Source organism: Hyperolius riggenbachi, chromosome 11, assembly GCF_040937935.1.
Source record: "Hyperolius riggenbachi isolate aHypRig1 chromosome 11, aHypRig1.pri, whole genome shotgun sequence".
NCBI lineage: Eukaryota > Metazoa > Chordata > Amphibia > Anura > Hyperoliidae > Hyperolius > Hyperolius riggenbachi.
Genome location: NC_090656.1, coordinates 43,491,527 through 43,512,942, shown reverse-complemented (window position 1 = coordinate 43,512,942; position 21,416 = coordinate 43,491,527). Strand labels below are relative to the sequence as shown.

Here is a 21,416-nt window from a genome sequence, read left to right as displayed (position 1 = left end):
ATTTCTTGTCCGGATCCGGTCCGGCGGCGGTGGACGGAGGACCGGTCCGGAAATTCGAAGTATGTTGGAAAATTCCGGACCGCAGACCGCATCCGGAGGAACGGACGAGTGCACACGGGTCCATTGATTAACAATGGACCCTTAATCGCCCGTTCCGTTTGCGGACTTTGCGGTCCGGCTGCGGTCCGCAAATAAACGCCAATGTGAACCGGGCCTAAGCCACAGACCCTGGACAAGCATGCAGCATATCAGGTGTTTCTGACATTATTGTCAGATCTGACAAGATTAGCTGCATGCTCATTTCTCTTGTAATTCAGACACTACTGCAGCCAAATAGATCAGCAGGGCTAGGCAACTGGGATTGTTTAAATGGATAAATATGATAAATATGGCAGTCTTTATATCCCTCTCAGTTGCCCTTAAAAAAAACATTTAATTGCTTTAAGGCAAAAGATCAGTGTCTGCATAAGAGAATGTTTAGAGTGGGATCCTAATGCACAGTGGAGTTAGGGTGCTGCTAAATGCCGTTATTGCAGTATAAGCATTTTACTGTGAAAAGACTGCACTCTGTCTGCTCTCCCACCATGTCCCTTAACTTTACAGGAAACTCACAGCCAAAGTAAAATAAAGGCCACCATCTTTTTTCTGTTTTAAAACATTTTCATCGGCACCTCTGTGATTCGATTATCTGACCCCTCTTCCATGTACAACCCCCCCCCCCCCCCCCCACTACTTTACAGAGTATATCGTCTTGTCATTAACAACTTCGGTACCAGCAGCCTCTGCCCCCTTAAGGACCAGAGGCTGCTGGTACATTAAAACGCCGTATTCCGACGAATCGGCGCAATAATCGTCGCTCCCGCCGCTTTGTCCCTGCCACAGGCTGCTCTCTCTGCCATCTCTATGACGGCAGAGCGCTGTGCGCCGGTCAGGAGCCGCTTTCATTGGCTCCTGACCCTGTCACTCAATGTAAGCCAATGGGATTGGTTTACAGGAATGACAGGGCCAGGAGCCAATGAAAACTGCTAATGCCCGGCGCACAGCGCTCTGCCGTCAAAGAGACGGCAGGGCAGCTAATTGCGGCGGGTGTAAAGCGGCGAGAGCGGCGGTGTCGGGCGGGGACGCACGGTAAATGGGATGTGGAGTTTACGTCCGGTCAAAACCGCAGCGCCGCACGACAGATTTATACTGCGGCGGTCCGGAAAAAGTTAAAGCAGAACGAAACCCAGCAATTCTTCTTTGCTCTAAAACATTATTTAAAGCATATTATATACTACCAGCATTTTTTTTTTTACTAGAACAGCATTCAAAGGGTTAAACACAGGACAAAAAAGCTCAATGCGGGGAAAGCTGGACGCATCTGAACTAGAGATAATGTTATCTTGTGTTTAATTGTATCAATTGAGAAATGTAAACAAACAATTCTCTGACACTGCAGACTCTCCTGAACAGAGACAGACAGTCAGAAAATATTTCTGCTTATATTTCAACATGAAAAAAAACCAGTTATGAATAAAATGCAAAGTCAGCTCTCAAAGCAAAAAAAGTGTACTTTAGGGAATTGGGTTTTCTAAATGAATAATAATACTTATGCACAAAAGCAAATATGATAACCGTATGGCATATAAAAAGTAGGAAAACAAAGTTTTTATTGAATATATGTCAGGGTTTTATACCGCTTTAACTGTCCCAGTGGCTCACAATCCAGTCCTTACTATAATCCTCCGCCCACATCTAAGGCAACATTTAACCCATTAGCAGCTTCAATCGAGTTATCCAGTTTGAGATGAGTGCACTGCTTTTGACCTCAGTCGGCAGAACTTGTGCTGTAAATTCTTGGAATGCTTTGATGTCTCTCTGCTAGCCGAAAACATAGAAACTGAAAGAAGTCCTGTTATTGTCTCACACTGCCCTCTAGTGACAAGTGGTCATAATATACATTACTGCAGTACTAATTAGAAGTAAGCAAATGTAACAAATAACAAAAAAATAAATACATTGTCCTAGAGCCCTTGCAAGTCTCTTAATAAATTGGCTGCTAAAGGGTTAATTAACTTATCTGCATGTTTTCGGAATGAAGAGGTGAGAGGCGGTTTTCCCTGCGCTAGGTAATCTAAGGGATACAACAGATATATTCCCCTACTGATTGCCTAATTTGTCCTTTTGGACACATAATTCGTGGTCTGGCTATTGCTGGCTCCCGAATTGCAGCAATTTTAGAAACATTTCCCCTGTGCTGCTATAGTCTTAATTAATGTTACAGTCTATGGCAGCGCCCAAATCAGGTGTTGTGCTAGCACCTAAGCATCCTTATTTGTGAGCACACTTGCACGCTTTTGTTGATTTTTCAGCTACACATTAATGTTACAAAGTAATACGAACTGCTGAAAAATGCGCCGAAGTGTGCAAGTGTCCTCAGGCCCTTAGTGTAGATTTTGTATGCTACCTTTCCCATAGTAATACTACTAATAACATACTAATAACAGTCGTTGTTAGGGCATACTGCAGAACCGCGGTAAAGCACTGGACAGAATGCTGTATCTTTATAGTTTCTGAGGTTTGGGGAAAACAAGAACACAACAGAACACTTCAGCATACATGTCCAGCCACTAACCTGTGTATAAATTTCTTCACCACTTCCATCCCTGCGTTCAGTTCATTCAAAGCCAGAATGTACTCCTGAGTAAACAGCCGTAAACGAGGACACTTCCCAAAATCCTGCAGAAAAATAAAGAGGGAGAGATTGGTTTGACGCGCTGCCAGCAAATGCATTCCGCAAAAATAGAGACTCAGTACCCGGCCGCCTTAAGCAAACACATGGAAATGTGTTTCTACTTTAAACACCTTCCCCACTGGTACTTTTATGGAATGTATCCTTCTATCCAACACAGATTCTGTATAATGCCAGAGTATAAAGGAAAACTGGACAGGTCAGTCAGCTTGTACTAGAATCATCATCATCATCTTTCCTCTAAATTCATAGAATATTCTGCTAGAAAAACCTAACATACATATGACTTACTTTACCTTATGAACTCTTTTGTAGACTAAAACCTATAGTGGAGCTCCCATCAAAGAAAATGTCACAAATGCCTTTAATTTGAACATCTTAAAGAGACTCTAGAACAAACTTTCAGCCTTATTTCTTCTATCCTATAAGTTCCTATACCTGTTCTAATGTGGTCTGTCTTAGTGCAGCCTTTCCTAGTTGCACAGTGGCTATATTATCTCTGTTATATACCGTAATCTAATCTTTCCTCTAGTGGCTTTGTCGGGCTCAGGCACTCAGGCTAGAATGTGCTGCACTGCTTGTGATAGGATAGAAGCTATACACACCCTCTCCATGCCCCCTGCAGGCTCTGTGCGAGTCACAGACTGAGCTCCTCCCAGCCTATCACAGCTGGTTAGCAGCCATGTCTTTTGTTTGTAAACACTGCCTAAAACTGGCAATTACAAGCCAGGATTGCAGCAGGAAGTGGTAGAAACAGCACAGAGGGGCCCAGGAGAACATAATGAATAGAATAGTATGCTTTTTATTGTAAGAATTTTAGAGTACAGATTCTCTATAAGATCTGGAAGCATTTATGTATTTCACTGTCTTTCTACGTTCCTCTGTGAAGAAGTGCCATTCTAGTGTAAACAAATATCTGTCAGGGGAGCTGCAGAGGAACAGATAGCACTTAATTGCCAGCAGCTGCTCTCAGATGTGACTTAGGAACATCAGCTGTGCAACTAAGGTAACTATGAGAATTTCTAGAAGCCTCAGTGGAAAGACCGGATTCTGTCACTCTGGCCAGCTAGGAGAGATGACACTGTGCACCCAATAAATTATGTTACTTAGGCATGAAGAGATGGGAGCTGTCCACTCCATAATTTAGCCAAGAAGATCACGATGGGGCACAATGTGTGGCTCAAGAGACTGAATTATAAAGCACTGGTAAAGCAATGCTGTATTTATCACATCTCTTGGGCAAGATTAAATGTATCATCTTTGGTGAAAAACACACTGTAGCCTTGTGCCACACATTGTTCTCACCAGCATCTTCTTGATCGGTTAACAAACAGTTATATTCATATTTAGCCAATTAGCGTCACATGACATTAGCAAATATCCTATGATGGTAACTGTCCAATGTGAAGATGGGAGAACACACTTTATTTTGATTGCAACACCTGTTCTTGATTGGTGGATGATGAGCGGTCAGAGGACAACCCCCTGATTGGAGGCGCATCTTTCAGTGCGGAGCTCCTTTGCTACCAATTCAAATGAACAGACCTTGAGTGAAAAGCGGTGTATTGATATAAACGTCCAATTACACCTTTCTTCAGTGAAACCTTTATCAGTAAAGGCTTCCAAACCATACAAAACGCAACATGCCTAGATGCAGGTTTTACCTGGCGCAGGGGCTCACATAGTTAACTATTAATTTCAATGAATAATAATATTTCCAATATCTGTATAGGGCTTTTCCCCTGCGAGGCAGCCACTAGAGTGCAATCAATAGCAGTGTTAGGGAGTATAGCCCAAGAACTCCTTACTGAAAAGGTGCTGGTTTACTAAATAGAAAGAGCCCAGATTTGAACCCAGGTCTCCTGCGTCAGAGGCGGAGCCCTTCACCATTCTCTCTGCTCTTACAATAACTGAGTTTGATGAAACAAACGCGCCAGATAGAATAAAACACTTAAAAATCGTTTAAAGGAGGTAGTGGTGGACTTAACAGGTAGTCAGACACAAAAGCCATTCAGGCCTGGATTAGCAGATGCTCCGCATAATTTTTGCCTGAGGAAACCGGAAACGCGCCGCAAGTGGAGCTCTCGTTATTGGCGTTTTCTTTTTAACAATTTAGAACAGTTTTTTGAAAATTGACAACCTGTGTCCGACTACCTGGGGTAAGTCCACCACTACCTCCTTTTAACAATTTCTATTTGGCGCCTCTGTTTAATTGAACTCAATCATCATAGTTGTCCAGCCTTGGTGGAGGAGGGGGGTATCACCACTTATCTTCCTACTACAGAGTGCATGAGGACAGGATTGTTATTCTCCTCTGCCCTCACAGTGGTTGCCTTGGTGGCGACCCACGTTTGTGAGTATAATATCATATACACTTACATTTCCATCTTTATCAGTACATACTGCACTATTGGGGCTCTCGGTTCCCCTTATTTGCTCTTACAGTGGCTTTCCACCTGTGTCACCAGTGCCTTTGCGGTTACTTGCCCCAATGCACTATCACTACTGCACTTGCATGATTAGCCAGTGTCTGTAGAGTCCACAGATTGTGTATAAGAGCCAGGAACACTGGAAACAGCATGGATGCTGAAGTCCTGAGCACCACTGGCAGACAGAATTCACCCCCAGCCTCTACAGAAAGTAATACCTGCATCTGAGTCCAGGCAGTCTGAGACTTTACTGCTGTAGATGTGCACAATGCTCATATAGAAACCACTCAGACCTAAATGCCATGAGCTGCCATGCTAACGGTTCTGATCCTAGCAATACAGCAGCCCTCGCACTGATCCATAAGCAGGGAAGGAAGTAATCCTGAGGTTTAACCTATATGGAGGACTGCTCAATGCAAGCTACGATAAGCTGTACGAATAGTTGCAGGAATGCTTCCAATAGGTTCTGGGCTTCTTGAAGTGTGTTCAGAAAGGTGAACATGGTGCTAAGACTGCATATGACATAAACATACCACTAGTGATGAGCAAATTATTCTCCTAAGATCCGGATTTACGCTGACCCAGGAAGGGAAAGAAATTCAACCAATCAAAGCCAGCAGCTGATGCTTAGTCAACTAACAGCTGGTTAATAAGCCAGCAAGGCTTTCTTTGGATATATTTTTATTTCCTAGTTGGTTCAGTACAGATCTACCTATGACGCAGCTAGGTTTAGAGGACAAAAACCAGGGGAAAAATATATACTAAACCTGGTGCATCCATGGTGAAGAGGCACCTTGTGGATTATGCCCCCTTTGTACCTCATGCCTCCTTGTACCTCTTGTGTCTCCGTGTCCTCCTCTGTCCCCTTTGTGTCCTCATCTGTCCCCCTCTATGCTCATTTGTGCCCCCCTTGTGTCCTCTATGCCCCTTTGTGTCTCCCCGTGCCCTCCGTTTGTTCCCTGTGTCTTCCTCTGCATGGGCACAGTACACAGAGTCCCCGACATTGCGGCGGGTTAGAGGTTAGTATTGGCAGCATTCACAAGTCAGGAACTCCCTGCATTTGGACTATAAGAAGCAGTGACTTTTTCCCCCCACTTTCGGGGGAGAAAAAGTGAGTCTTATAGTCCAAAAAATACAGTAATTTTTTGCTCATCACTGCTATACTAAAATGGGTAATTCCTAAGAAATGTTGGATATTTCATGTTGTTTTGCTATAATTCGGGTAATTCCTGAGGCCTGATGGACCACTGAAGTAGAATAAGTATCTAACTGGAACTCCATTGCCCTGTCTTAAACGATTGCTCTGTGAAGACTGTATTGGTGGAAAGGGAGCGTATAGTGGGCAATGGAACAGGGTATGGTCATGCTTCACATGTAGGGGATGTGTGAATAGTAAAAAAAAAAAGGAATAAAGCGATCTAAGTGTAGAAACTTTATTCCAATAGAACAAATATATATATAAACGGAATTAAAAAGTACAGCTAAAATCAACTAACAGACAGGGACCCGAATCACAGGGTGCCCCAAGATAAAAAAAAAAAAAAAAAGCTTTTTATATATAAAAGATGCCAAGCAGGGTATCCATAGGATGCCTGCAAACTCCATCCCTACTGGTTTCACATCCTCAGGGGTTAGAGTGTGAAACCGGTGGGGTTGGAAATTGCAAGGAACTCTCTATATATTTGCTGTATTGGAATAAAGTGTCTACACTCAGATCGCTCTATTCCTTTATTTACTGCTCACACGCTCCCTACAAGTGAGGACCTGCATGATTCAAGGCTAAGGAGAGGGTGGACTTATTGTTTCGTAGCTGAGGCTAGAAAGAAGCAAGTATTTGCTCCAGGCAATACTGCATACGCTTGATTTACAACGTTATCACGTGGATTGTCACCAGCTGGTATGGAAGGACTGAATGAAGAGAGCCAGAGCAGAATTTTAAAGTGAACCTCCAGACTAAAAATCTGCTCAGCAGCACTGAAAAGGCTTGGTGTTTCTTTAACAGTTTCATAGCATCAGAACTTCTTACCCAAGCCCCATTTTTAGCTGCACAGAAGAAAACTGCCCAGGCATTTTTCCCCTGACGTTGTGCAAAGCATGATTGGATTTCTTATGTTGTTGTTCTCCTTCTGCTGTATTGGCACAATTTTTTTTTTACATTTTGAATTTGAGATTTGAAGCCTAGCTGCGCAGCTTGGGGGGGGGGGAGGGTGTGTGTGTGATCAGCACACAGGACAGTTGGAACGGTGTCTCATGCTCCCTGTCACCTCATTTCAACCCACAAAAAGCTACCCCCATGAAAAAGATGGCTGCCCCCATGAAATCACAATCATTTGCCTGTTCTTTTAAAACAGAGTGGGTAAGAGATAATATTACCTATCTATTTTAACTAACATAACTAATGTAACTTGATGACAGTATGTTTGTTTAGGCTGAAGTACCCCTTTATACTTGCAATTTTGTGTGGACATTTGGGACTTGTCTAGATTTCGGCTGCTACTAATGTTAACATATGGTTTTTTGCCCTGGCACTGATTTTTCTATATATAACTTTTACAGAATAAAGATGGCTGCCTCCACACACACACACAAAAAAAAAATCCCACGCAGGAATACAATAATCATCTGCATTCTTATAATGGCTATAGACACCTGAGGGGCAGAATCTCCCCTTATCGTGGGAGTCCTATTGGAAAGATAGGTTGCCATGGGCAGCCCGCTCTGGGGTGACACCTCAATCAGGTAGAGGCAGCCTTTCAATGTACTCTGTAGGTGCAAAACAACAAAAGGGTCCATGTCATTTATTACACATTGCTACTGCAAAAATATAATCCAATGACATATTCTGAGAAACAAGTTGATTGAACAGAAAGTCAATATTTTCACAGGGTACATATGTTAGCCATCTACCTGACACAGGACTATGGTATCTATTACATGTAACATAACAGATAGTCGACACACAATATTACCTGCAAATGCAGGTGTTTTCCAACCTCCACCAGCAGATAGAGAGAGGTATCCAAGCCGGTAAAAGAGATCCAGTACATCTGCAATTCATTTGATACCCTTGAATTATTGGAATAGGGCAAATGGATATTCATTTAGAGCAGCAGTTCATAGCAAAGGGAACGTGACTGTCCTTTGTGTATGAAACCACCACTCTTTGCATACAAGTTCATTTATAGCTGTATTGCTGACAGAGAGTCAGTGAGAGTAAAATGACTCGAACTCTAGGGAAACAAGAAAGTGTCACTGAAAGCTTGTCCGCTAGGCTGGCCCGTAATGCAGATAATGGAAGTACAACTGTTGATTCTAGAAAAACAGCCTCCAGCAGCCTGGCCTTTTCTAAGCCTGTATTGTGATGTAGGTCCCATAAAGGAGAGCCGGAGGAAGGTAGTTGTGCTGAGAGGTGGAGACTATAGAGGTGGGGCTTACTGCATGTAAAGGTCACCCCTCTGTATACCCCGCCTCCCTAAGAGGAGGAGACTAAAGAGGTGTGGCTAACTCCCTGTACACAGTCCCTCTTGAACGCCATCACATTCAGCTCTTCTTTCTATAGAAACGACATTACACATTGTCCTGGAGTCAAACAGGGTGGTCTACTGGAGGAGGTATTTCTAGGCACGAGATGTAGCACACCTACTATGCCAGCTTAAGGAAAAATTAGGAAAACGGTGGTACACGTCTACCAACACTTGAAATGGTATCTGACAAAATAAATAAATGAATAAAGGCCGGAACATAAAAGTGAACTGTAACAGCTCTGCTATTCTACAATTACTAACTCCTGAAGAAATTTGTAATAGTTTCATAGGACTTCTGAATCTCACATGTCTAAGCCAGGCCTACCAGGAGGTTGCCCAAGCATGAAGTAAGCCTACACAACCCAGAGGTTTCCTTCTTGTAGAACTGACAGCAGATTAAGAAACTATCCCAGCCAAAACCTTATGATGCTGGTTGTTATAGGCTGTAATTCTCCTAAGCTTTACATTAACCAATAAATGTAGCACACTTTATCCTAACTCAAAGGCAGCCTGAAACCCTAATGCTACTTAACTCCCCCCCCCCCCCCCCACTGCCGTTTCTAGCCCTGGAGTTACATTAGCATCAGCCAAGTCTATTTCTCAAGTGTGGATTACAACAGATGGACTGCTACTATCCACTAGTAGTACACCTCTGGAACTGGGTGGTGTATAGCTAAATTGTTCAGGACTTCATTTGTTGCACCTTTTTGAAGACAACGTTTCTTCGGTTAGACGAATGATTGTTATTTGACCAATTGACTTATGTGTTGGTGGATAGAACATTTGGAGATCCTTAGACCATTTATTGTATGTATTTGTCATAGTTATCATTGATTGGCCAGTTTTAATATATGGACAAAATCTAATTGTTGCAACAGTGGGGAGTAAAAGAACAACTGAAGCGAGTGGCATATGGAGGCTGCCATATTTTTTTTTTTTAAAATACCAGTTCCCTGGCAGCCCTGCTATAGTAGTGTCTGGATCACACCTGACAAGATTAGCTGCACATTGTTTCTGATCTGACAATGATGTCAGAAACACCTGATCTGCTGCATGCTTGTTCAGGGTCTATGGCTAACAGTATTAGAGACAGTGTATCAGCAGGATAGCCAGGCAACTGGTATTGCTTAACTACTTGCCGACCGCTCCACGCCAAGTTATTTTTATAGAAGATGCAAAATAATCTGGGAAAAATTAGGAGAAACAGTAAATTGAACAAGGACTATGTTGTCTAACAGCTCCTTGGAGACACAGCAATATCACAGGAAGCTCTGTAGTTAACAAGAATGTAAACAATGATGACCATCTACATGTGATACTGTTACTGTATGTAACAGCTCTTATTGACATAAGGTCATGCAGAAGCTGTTGTGGCCTCTGGGCCTAACCTTTAGCTCCCAAGTCAAGGCAAAGTAAACCAAAGGGGATAAAAATCCTTTTCTAACTGGTTGCCTTTGACTTTCGGTCTAATGCTGCCCATACACGGTACAATTAAAATGTTTGATTTTCCTGTTCATTCAACCAAAACGATTAAATAGAGTGAAAATGGAAAAGATCCCTTTTTTTGATGAAGAAAAAAACGACCAATTATTCAGTTTTTTCAATAAAAATCTGTTTGGACAGGTTGTAAAAATATGGGTGGTTGTTTGTGAAATAGTATAGTGTATGGTAGGTTGTATAAGAAAATACTATTAGATAAAAAAAAACAAAAACTTTTTCTTGTATTTTCTGAAAAACTAAACGTTCGTGAATGGTACCTCAAAAAGAATATTTAAAACTATTCGACCAAACAAAATAATTGATCGATTTCTTTGATCGTAAAAAAAAAAATGAAAAAAATCGTACTGCGTATGGGCACCATTAGATTGGACAAATTAGAATAATAAAATGTTTTATCAGTTTCATTTCCTAGAGAGTTTGTGAATCAGCCTTGTGAAAGGAAAATGTATTTATTAGCCCCAACAAACAAGATTCTTCCCATTATTCTACATCACTTGATAAAAAGGAAGAAGAATACATATTGGTTCTCTGGAGATATATATATATATATATATATATCTTTAAGCCAATTTTCAGGTATGAGGTATAATAAAAAAAAAAAAAAAGACATTGGTACAGCTACATATTAGGTCACTGAACAGAGAGGGATATGGAAGCTGCCATGTTTATGTCCTTTTAAATAATACCTGGCTAGCCTGCTGATCTTCTGTCAAAGACCTTGAACAAGCATGCAGATCAGATGTTTCTGACTGAAGTCTGACTTAATCTAGTCAGACTTCAGTTTCCAACTACTTGCTTGTTTCAGATGTGTGATCCAGATACTACTGCAGCTAAAAAGATCAGCAGGACTGCTGTGCAACTGGTATGGATTAAAAGGAAATAAATATGGCAGCCTCCATATCCCTCTATGTTCAGGTGTCCTTTCATACTCTGCCTGCGCTGTTTAGATGGGGCTCTGTTCAGCCTCAGCAGGTCCCCCAAAGTGGATGGAAATCTGTTAATCTACTTTATTTCCCTCCTTACCTGCTTTCTGGCCTCTGCACTGTTACAGGGGCTGTTTAGGATAGATCTGCAGGGGTGGGGCTGTTTAGGATAGATCTGCAGGGGTGGGGCTAGGGAATATTTAGGATAAATCTGCAGGGGTTGGGCTAGGGGCTGTTTTGGATACATTTGCAGGGGTGTGGGTAGAGGCTGTTTTGGATAGATCTGCAGGGGTGTGGCTAGGGGGTTGTTTATGATAACCCTGCAGGGGTGGGGCTAGGGGTTGTTTAGGATAAATCTGCAGGGGTGTGGCTAGGGTCTATTTAGGATAAATCTGCAGGGGTGTGGCTAGGGTCTATTTAGGATAAATCTGCAGGGGTGTGGCTAGGGTCTATTTAGGATAAATCTGCAGGGGTGTGGTTAGGGACTGTTTCGGATAAATCTGCAGGGGTGTGGCTGGGAACATGAGAATGGTTAGCAGGACTTTCCCTAGCCACAATTTCAGCTAATCGCCATGAAACGCTGGGGCTCAACATTGTTTCAAAAGCTGCCTAGTATGTAGCCCTACAACATGTTTCCATATTAGAGCACTTCAATTTCACTTTATCATGACACCCGATGGCGTTTTAAATGGAAGTCAATTATCGTTACCCAATTCAACTACTCAGCAGTTGTTAAACTACAGCTATCAACATTAAACAAAATGACAGCTGTAGTTTAAACACAGTTGGAGATCCCTTATCTAACCTTATGCAAAATATGAGCAAATCACCCTCCTGTAAGTACATAAAGCAAAACATATTTCACAGCTATTGTGGAGGTAAAAGTTCTATCACAGCAAACAGCATAACACTACAGTCTATATGGGCTAGATCTACAGGTGCTAAAAGGAGAAGTTTAGCTGAAACTTTGTAATACTTGAACCGAGTGGGTGTGATGCCAACAAATATTAAGTGTTGGAAGCAGAATGAGCCTACAGTTGCCCAGCCAAGACTTTGAGCAACATTCCACCCAATGTTCACACAGGTTAATGACCTCCATGTAAGGAAGTTTCAAATGAGTAAAACATCTAAGCCAATTAAATTCATCTGAAATTTGGTCACATGATTTCAGGCTGCTTCTTCCAGAGGATTAGAATTCAGCCCCTAGAAAAGTTCTCATACAGGGTTTATATAATCCACTGAGTGGTACAGGGAAAAAGGCACACTTTTCCATCTATTTAACAAAATCACTTATGGCTTATCAAATACCATAATGAATGTTTATGTACAAGAAAATCAGACTTTGCCCTCTAGGCCACAGCATGTCACTGCAGCTGCCAGGCAGACAATTAAGATAGGTGTACCATAAACAGGTAAAAAGAGGTAGAAGGGGCAACATATTTCACTTTGCATCAGATACCTTTGCTCCAATTTCCTCCTGGTGCTGGCAGCAGGACAGGGCATCACTGGGGTAGATCGGCAAAGACTGGTAAACAGTGTACTGGCAGTGTGCGTTAGGTTTAAAGGGTTTTATGCTATTTACGCAGCGAATTACGCACCTCGCAATGCACAAGCAACTTAAGTGTTGCATGTATAAAACTAGATATAATTTCTTGAACATTTAACATTTACAGTTCTTTAGTGAATACACCCCATTGTTTCTAATATGGGATAGAAGAGAACCACTTGGCCACCAATAGTGTAAGGAATAATGTATGTGTGACAATGCGCTGTGCAACTTTGATCAGATGTCCCCCTTACCAGAATAACAGGAAGGAATGCTTACCAGTTTTAGACTAAAACTAGTCCTTACTTAACCGGTTTGCTATCATGTCTCAGGTTAGGGCAGGGGTCTCAAACTCGCGGCCCGCGGGCCATTTGCGGCCCTCGATACAATATTTTGTGGCCCTCGCCGGCAAAAGCTTCCTTATAGTTCGCTTCAGTGCTCCCAAGTAATCCGCTGCATCCGCGCCGCTAAACGAGGGTTGCAGAGCCCCCAAATCGCCCGGGTGGCAATCCGCTGGCATTTCCTAGAAGGGGCAGAGCTTTCAGCTTCAGCTCTGCCCCTCCTGACGTCAATCGCCACATGGATCCCCGCCTCTCCCCGCCCCTCTCTGTGAAGGAAGAGTGAGAGGGGCGGGTAGAGGCGGCGATGCGCCGCGATTGTGAAATTCCTTATGTGGCCCAGACTCATCCTGACTTTGCCTCCTGCGGCCCCCAGGTAAATTGAGTTTGAGACCCCTGGGTTAGGGTGAATGATTTTTAGGCAGGCCAGCCAATGGCTTTGCTCAAACTCTCATCCTGTCTTTTGCCACTTAACTGACTGCCTGGGTGTTTGGTCGCTTTGCCAATAGTGTGGTACGATCAGGCCAACAATTGCTGCTGCAATAAGTCATTTGGTGGGTTTCCTCTTTTTTTTAAGGAACTTTTGGAACATTAATTTTAATGTGAATGAAATGTAACAAATAATCAGCAGATTGTGGCTTCATACTCTTTACTGAGGGAAGATATAAACTGCGCAAAAATGTGAGAAACACTGTATTGCTGATGAAAATATGGGAATAATTATCTGCGCACAAACTCAATGACCTTGACACCTGATCAGACCATGCATGATCTACGTGAGGCCATGATCGGCCCCATCCCTAAAGTTTTCTGCTGCCATGCAAAGTATCAAAGCATGATGTGGAACTCCTGCTCAACCATTCTTTTCAGAATGGAATATGCACCAATCCCTTCAGCCAAGGACAAGTGGATGATTCATTCTAGGATGACTGTACAGCCAACTAAGTTCATGTGGATGTCACGAAAACATGTATTGTTAAATATTCTGAAGGATACTGGTGAAAAACCATTGCTGCAGTATTACGTTGTTCTTTTTAAAGTACTACCTGACATTATCATAGACAACCGAAGCTACTACTGCCTTTAAAGTTGCAGACTCACACCACATTAAGGTGCCTACCCCCTTTTGACAGATTTCACCCATCGGGGATCAGGACCTGATCCCCTTGGGCGACATCACCGGGCCGGTCTGCACATGTGTGTCAGCTGTGTAGCTGACGATTTGCTGTGTTCCTATGCGGGGGCCACAGAGGGATGATGAGCGGCGCATGTGTGGAGATTGGCATCGCTGGGGTTGAGTAGATCCACCCGGCGGAGCGCTCGAGGTTTGGGAGTCGGAGGCTGCAGTACACACCCTGATTACCGGCTGAGGCGGTCATTATCGTCCGCCTAAGTGTGTATGGGCCATAAGGTCCATGGTCTCCTTTCCAGTAACTGGTCAAGTTTGAAAAGAGTTGAATGACTACTATTGTACTTCTTGCTTCAGCTCACAGCTGGACTCCTCCTGCTGGCAGTTTATTGGTCCACCATTATTGGGGTGGTGAAAGGTTTCTTTCAGAGCTCTTGACTGTATACTTCCAAAAATACAAATGTACATAGTGCATTACCCTCCAATAGCAACCATAAGCATATGCCAACACCTCTCTAAACTCCATACAATCCAATACTTCTGTCATCATGGAGAGGGTAGCTGCTGGGCTATCTCAATCACGGGACTGGCTGGACAGAATTAATAATCGCCTGAAAGGATGTAACTGTCTACTCAGGCAATTTACAAAAAAAGAGATGATGCCTAAAGACCTAGCTTCATGGAAGTGAGTGTAGCTTGAGAACACTCTCTAACATATATGGCTTGTTGGTGGCTACAGATCAACAATGTATCCTACATAAATTCTCCTCAATGACAATTCACAATTCAAAGAGAAGCATGAGATTTGATCTGATTGAAACTGCACTAGCTGATGTCAATGCCGATGTCAGCTAGATGGTCAATTTAATCCACATAAGCACTCTACAAGCAGAATTCATGGAAGAACATGTGATAGATTTGATCAGGTGACTGGTAAGTCTCTCAATGGCTGTTCACAATCATAGGATCACATGTCAATTCTGCTTATAATTTTAGCATACATAGGGCTTGATTCACTATGCGGTGCTAACCTACTTAGCACGTCTAAAGTCTTTAGGCGCGCTAACCAGGGTGCTAAGTAGGTTAGCACCGGTTTTCTCAATCAGTTTGCGCTCTAAGTACCGCGCGCAAAGTTTTGTACGCGCAAAGTCCCATAGGCTTTAATAGGCACTTTGCGAGGAGCGCCCTGCGCTCTGTGCAGTGCGCGCGTAACGTTTTACGCGCATAAAGTTTTGCACGCGAAAAGCTCGTTTAGACGTGCTAAGGGGTTTTTTACAGGCGTGCTAACAGTTAGCACCGCTTTGTGAATCAAGCCCATAGGGAGCAGACATGATCACATGATTGCAACCAGGCCATTCAAAGACTTTGAAATCAGTTGGCCTATCAAATCAGTCACATGATTTGCATGAATTCTTATCAAGGTGACTTCATGGAAAATTAATTTGGTCATTTTTACTAGCCAAGTCTCAGTCAAAGTCTCTACTACCTTGCATTATCTAGGAATACCTAATAGTCTGTTTCTTATCCTCGAACCAATGGTGTCTAGTACAAGTTCCCCCCCCCCCCCCCCCCCCGGTCCCCGCCGATCCCCCGTTTATACAATACCCAGCCTGGATCCAGCGATCGGCGCAGCCTCCCCGCACAGCTCCGGTCTTCACTATGGGGATCTCCACTATGTGCCGATCTCTGGATCCAGGCTGGGTAATGCATAAATGGGGGAATCGCAGGCAATCGTGGGGAGCTGGACACTTGTACTAGCTAGCCTAGTGCTAGCTAAACATTCTACAGCCATTTGATCACATTAATTATGTATGGGGGACTCCTGAGGCCAGCAAGTGATATGCCCGACACAGTGTCGGGCATACTGCTAAGGAGGTTAAAAGCATATGAATGGTCTCCAACATTAACCACCATTAAACACCTGGGTTCATTAGCACAGTTACTGGCAGCCATTGGGAGCCATATGATCACAATTTGCAGTGGAAACAGAGCCCTTTTTTCAATGAGCAAGTTCTGCCATTAGGATAACTGAACCTTGCAATAGAACTTCAAATATCCTTTTAAAGAAGTGTTTATACAAAATAAGAAACAAGGTGGTCCTAATTTTTCTTTAGGGCACCAAAATCAATAATAGCTTATTAATTGCATTATTGATCAAGGAGCAAAGAGAAACTTATTTAAAGCACATCTGAAGTGTGCCAAAACTCTACATTTAAAAACATGGTGGGCTAGAGTAGCCACCACTGACCATCCTCCTGCTGCTCATTGTCTGCGGGGTACCCCCTGCTCCCCCCCCCCCTCCTCCAGGGCCTTTACCCTCCACAGCCTCCCGGAGGAGCACGGGGTAGTGAACAACTGGGCATTCACAATTTCCAAACCATGCACGCCCAGTGAAAGAATGCCCTTGCACACTTCTCTTTGCTTTCATGCATGACCTCTTCCTTTTATTAGACATGTGCGGCTCTGAACATGCGCATGCCCAGTTCCAAAGTCCTCATCAGTGATGGTCATGTGTAGGAGAACTCAGCATATGATCAGTTTGGTCAGGTGATAGATATGTCTCTGATTTGCAAGAAGTGATTACAGCAAATCAGCTGATCAAACAAATCACATGCTTCTCTGTGAATTGTCCGAGACAAGACCATCACTAGTGTTCATGCACTGCCTGGTGACCGCCTTGGAGAATATTCTACTGAGGAGGCCAGATGAATATTAAAAAGCACAGGAACGGGGAATGTGAGGAACCCTGAAGACAATGAGCAGCACGAGAGGTGTCAGCAACAGGTAATCTGGCCCACCATGGACTTAATTTCTGATGTATTTCTTCACTTCAGCGGTTCTTCAATAAATTCATGTAATAAGTGCACTTATCCTTTAAGTTACATAATAAGTTTGAATGCAAAGAGTTCTTTGCAGAATAAAGTCCGGCATGCACATAAAAAGTGGCATGCACAGTGACTCACACATGCCATAGAGCTAATTCATTCATATCTAGAGGATCTACAAGAGTCAGATCAAGGGATCCCAACTGTGTCAACATTTGCTGAGCTTCCAACTACTACATCTCTCTTCAGAAGAAGCAACACAGTAAATGAACTTCTTGGAATAAGGGAGGGGACTCTATGACCTCCTAGTAACAAGGACTACATCAGAGGGAAAGTACAGTTTTACAGCTTGTAAAGGAAGGAAATCAACGCGTCATCATGAATGGGTAATTCATAGAGAACTGACCATGTTGTGCTTGAGGATTCTCTGGACGACTGGGGTGAACACCTCAATTACCACCATGGAACGAGGACGCTCTCTACAGTGCTGTCAGAAAAATAAAGTCATAAAACGTAAATACATTTCATAACATGCCAACAGCAATTAAAGTATTGAATTTCTATATTAAAACATATACTGTATATACTCACGTATAAGCCTAATTTTTTCAGCACAAAAAATGTGCTGAAAAGTTACCCCCTCGGCTTATATGTGAGTCAATGGAGCAGAACAGATGGTGGAGCAGGTTTTGTTACTGGCAGAGGAGCGTAAGGATCATGCACCTAGTGATCCTACTCTTACCAGCCGGCTCCCTGCTGTGTCTGTGCCCTCCATCCCCAGCAACAGTGTGCAGAGTGCGCTGCTCAATACTATCTGTGTCCCCAGGCTTGTGGAAGGGAGTGTGCAAGCAATGCTTCAGCAGTACGATGATCGGGTGTTCTTCCTGTGTGGCGAACGCTATATCTATGACGTCATCAAGTGGCGTTTTGAGACACAGCTGTATCATCCTTGGGTCACATGTTGCTATGGGGAGGGAGCTGACTTGTACTGGGGGCACATCTGGATACTGTGGAGAGGGCTATACTGGGGAAGAGGCTTATACACAAGTTAAACACTCTTTCCTTGTTTCTGAGGGAAAAGTGGGTGCATCAGCTTATATGCAAGTATATATGGTATTCATTATATTTTACCCCAGCAAAGCAGATGGACTCAGTATATGAAGGATGTGTACAGACATGTAGGCAATATTTACTTTCCAAATAAAGTACAATAGATGCAGTAAATATCTGTACATCAAGTGAAACTGTCTATGACGTTTCTGCACATTAGTTTAGCTTATTTTCATAGCACCTACTTAGCCTGGAAAACAAATAACTCTGTAAAAAGGAAATACTGACCAAAGCCTCATACACACATACAAGGTATGTCGCTCAGCATTGGGGACTCGATCCCTCGGGTGACATCAAGGCTGTGCAGACATGTCGCTAGCCTCTAGGCTACCAATACATTCAGCTCCTATGCGAACGGAGGAGGGCGGACGAAGCAGCACACGAGGGGCATCACAGAGCGGGTTTAGTGAGTGGGAAGAACAAAATGCCCTCCACCAGCAGTTAGCCGGATTGCTTGCCAATGTGCTAAGGCATATTTGTGTCTGCTATACACACACTAGAGTCTAAGTAGAGATTGTCCAAGTTTAATCTAGCAAGTGTATACAGCTTTAGCTTCATATTGGTCAGGAAAAGTACAATGAACAGCAACTGTCATGGGCCACTGCCAGAGGCCTGCACTACATGCTGCATTTTTACTAATAAGGACTAGTACAGGTTCACTTCTAAATAAGTCCTCTAGACTTAAAATCACTGGGTCACAGGCACAGCGGTCACATGAATAGCCCGTTCTAGCACTATTAGTGATGTCAATGAGCAGGCCAGGGCAAAGCTATGAAGACCATCATACCTTGCAGAAGAATTCACAGAGGTCTGGTGGAGGATGGTTGTTTTCCAAAAGAGGAGCAATAGCCTGCAAAACAAAAGTAAAGTAGATACAAATTAGGGAGCTTAAGCACCTTCATGCAACATACTGACATAATCAAGGGGAAAACAGTTGTCAAAGATTAATTGCAACATCTGATATACCTGAATTTTTCAGACAATAAGTGTGTGTGGGGGGTGGGGAGTGGGAAGTCAGTGCATCTTATAGTCAGAATGTCCCCTGTTTCCTCTGTCGTTGTTTCCTCCTCTGTCTGGTTGTCTCCTCCTCTGTCTTACTGTCACACGGAGCTCTGCGTAGCCACTATGATGAACGCCACTCCAGATTAGCTGGTGCGAAAGTAGCCGCACATACAGGGCCTTAAACAGGCTTTATGAAGCACTGTAACAATCAGGTGGCAGGCACGGCCTTAGACCCACCAATCACTGCTGCCCACTGCTCCATTTCTTAACTGGAGCCGATAGTCTTGCGGGTGGGACCACAGCTCCGTCATTGGGGCCAATCACTGCACTTCCTCACTGAGAACACAGGGGAAAAGAGGAGAAAGGGGTACAGAGGACACAGGGGAACACGGGGACAGAGGAGGAAACGGGGACGGAGGAGGAAACAGGGGGACGGAGGAGGAAACCGGGGAATATAAAAAAGTACACAGAGGGCACAAGGGGGACATAATAATTGGGGGGGGGGGGGGGGAGGTCCATAAGATGCCCCTGCACCATGGATGCATCAGGTTTATTTTTTTTAATCTGGTTTTCGTCCTCTAAACCTAGGTGTGTTTCTTATACTGCGGAGCACCTAATAGTTCCGAAAAATACGGTAACTATGAGGACACTTTTATTTAAGACTCCCATTAAGCAGAAGCTGCATATCTGCTCGCTGCTGGTCTTTGCAACCTTCCCACTGCTCACCAGAAATGATAGTGTTTTTCCATCTTGTATTAACAGTACAACAAGTGAAGATACTTTACGAGCAAGGAGACCTGTTTATTTCTTGTTTCTTTTAAACAACTGTCAGAGTTTCAGAAAACTCAAGTCACCTAATTATCCCATAACCAGGCAACCAAATGTGCTTGTGTAAATATAGCGGGAGGTCGCGGCTACTCCTGCCGGCTCCATTCTGAACGCTAGCGAATCGCCAGAAGTAACAGCCACTTTTCCCAGGGCAGATAATGGTGCGTATCACGTCATGCCTGGGGAATCACAACTCAAATGTGTGTGGTGAGAATATAAGACAATTCTTCAGTGTGCTTGCCTGTACACCTGTCTGCTAAACCCCTCGCTATGGCCTGGTCTATGCCAAGCAAATAACTCTATTCAAATTTAAGGCAAACGCGGCTTGGAAATAAGCAAGTCCAAATTGGGAGGTAATGCATTTAATTGGCTTAATTCCAAGTTGCATGCTGATTGGACATCTCGACTCTACCGGCAGTACTGAAGCTCAGCCACCCCACAGCTAAAAAGGCTAATTTTTTAAAGCAATCATGTGGATTAGTGTAAATCACGCCATACAGGTTTATGACATCTAGTGCTGGCAGTAGTTTATTGTAAGAAAGTTGTGGTATTGCTATTCCTAAACACCGCTGGCAGGTCATTTAGGCGCTCCAAACCGCTCGCGCAGCGCCGCATATGGGCATCGCTGTAGCTGTTATGCTATAGCTCTGCAGTATGAATTACACGTCCTTAAGTGAAACTAGGTAATTAGTAGGGGAATATAACTGATATATTCCCTGAGATTACATAGGGCCCCTGGCTGTCCCTTGGCTCTCCCTGTACCCACATCACTTGCGACAGAACAACGGGTACATCTAAACACTTAGGGCAGTGATGGCTAACCTTGGCACTCCAGCTGTGGTGGAACTACAAGTCCCATGAGGCATTGCAATACTCTGACAGCTCTAAGCAGAAGTCGGGGAGGCAGAGGCATGATGGGATTTGTAGTTTTGTCACAGCTGGAGTGTCAAGGTTAGCTATCACTGATCTAGGGGTTGATTCACTATAACAAATAGCATGCCTTATCAGAGTTAGAACACCTTATCAGAGTAGCATAACAAGCGCTACAAACATATGCTACTCTGATAAGGTGTGTTAACACTAATACCAAATGTTAACTCTGATAAGGCATGTTAACGCTGATAAGGCACGCCATTTGTTATAGTGAATCAACCCCCTAGTGTGAACCACAAGTGTGCATCCTCATCTAAAGGACACATGTTCTCCTGTAATTCAGGGATGCTGAGAAATGTAGTCTGACATTTACTATTCCTACTACTTTGCATGTCACCTGGTCACACCTGGTTGGTTGGTTGGTTGGCCGGGCTGCCTACCTGCTGCAAATAAAATGAGATGCTGATTAATAACACAACGTCCTTCCATTATTGATATAGGCTTTCAAGCTTTGAAGTGGGGGCTAGACTCACTGAAGTGCTTTGAGTCCGCCAGGAGAAAAGTGCAATATAAATGTTATGTGTCTTGTCTTGTCTAACTCAGTATTTGAAGGCCATGACCACATCACCCAAAACTGGCTATGCCCCCTTCTATTCAT

General features: G+C 43.5%; 1 protein-coding gene across 2 annotated transcripts in view; it reads right to left on the bottom strand.

The window, feature by feature from the left end:
* The window catches only part of CMIP (c-Maf inducing protein), a 253,336-nt gene that overhangs the window by 68,893 nt on the left and 163,027 nt on the right, over nt 1-21,416 (bottom strand). For both annotated transcript variants that reach the window (XM_068260379.1, XM_068260380.1), the window contains exons 6-8: nt 18,843-18,905; nt 17,352-17,432; nt 2,615-2,718 (exon numbers count right to left, since the gene is read on the bottom strand). In XM_068260379.1, coding sequence (XP_068116480.1) covers nt 2,615-2,718; nt 17,352-17,432; nt 18,843-18,905 — 248 coding nt within the window. The remainder of the gene's footprint in view (nt 1-2,614; nt 2,719-17,351; nt 17,433-18,842; nt 18,906-21,416) is intronic.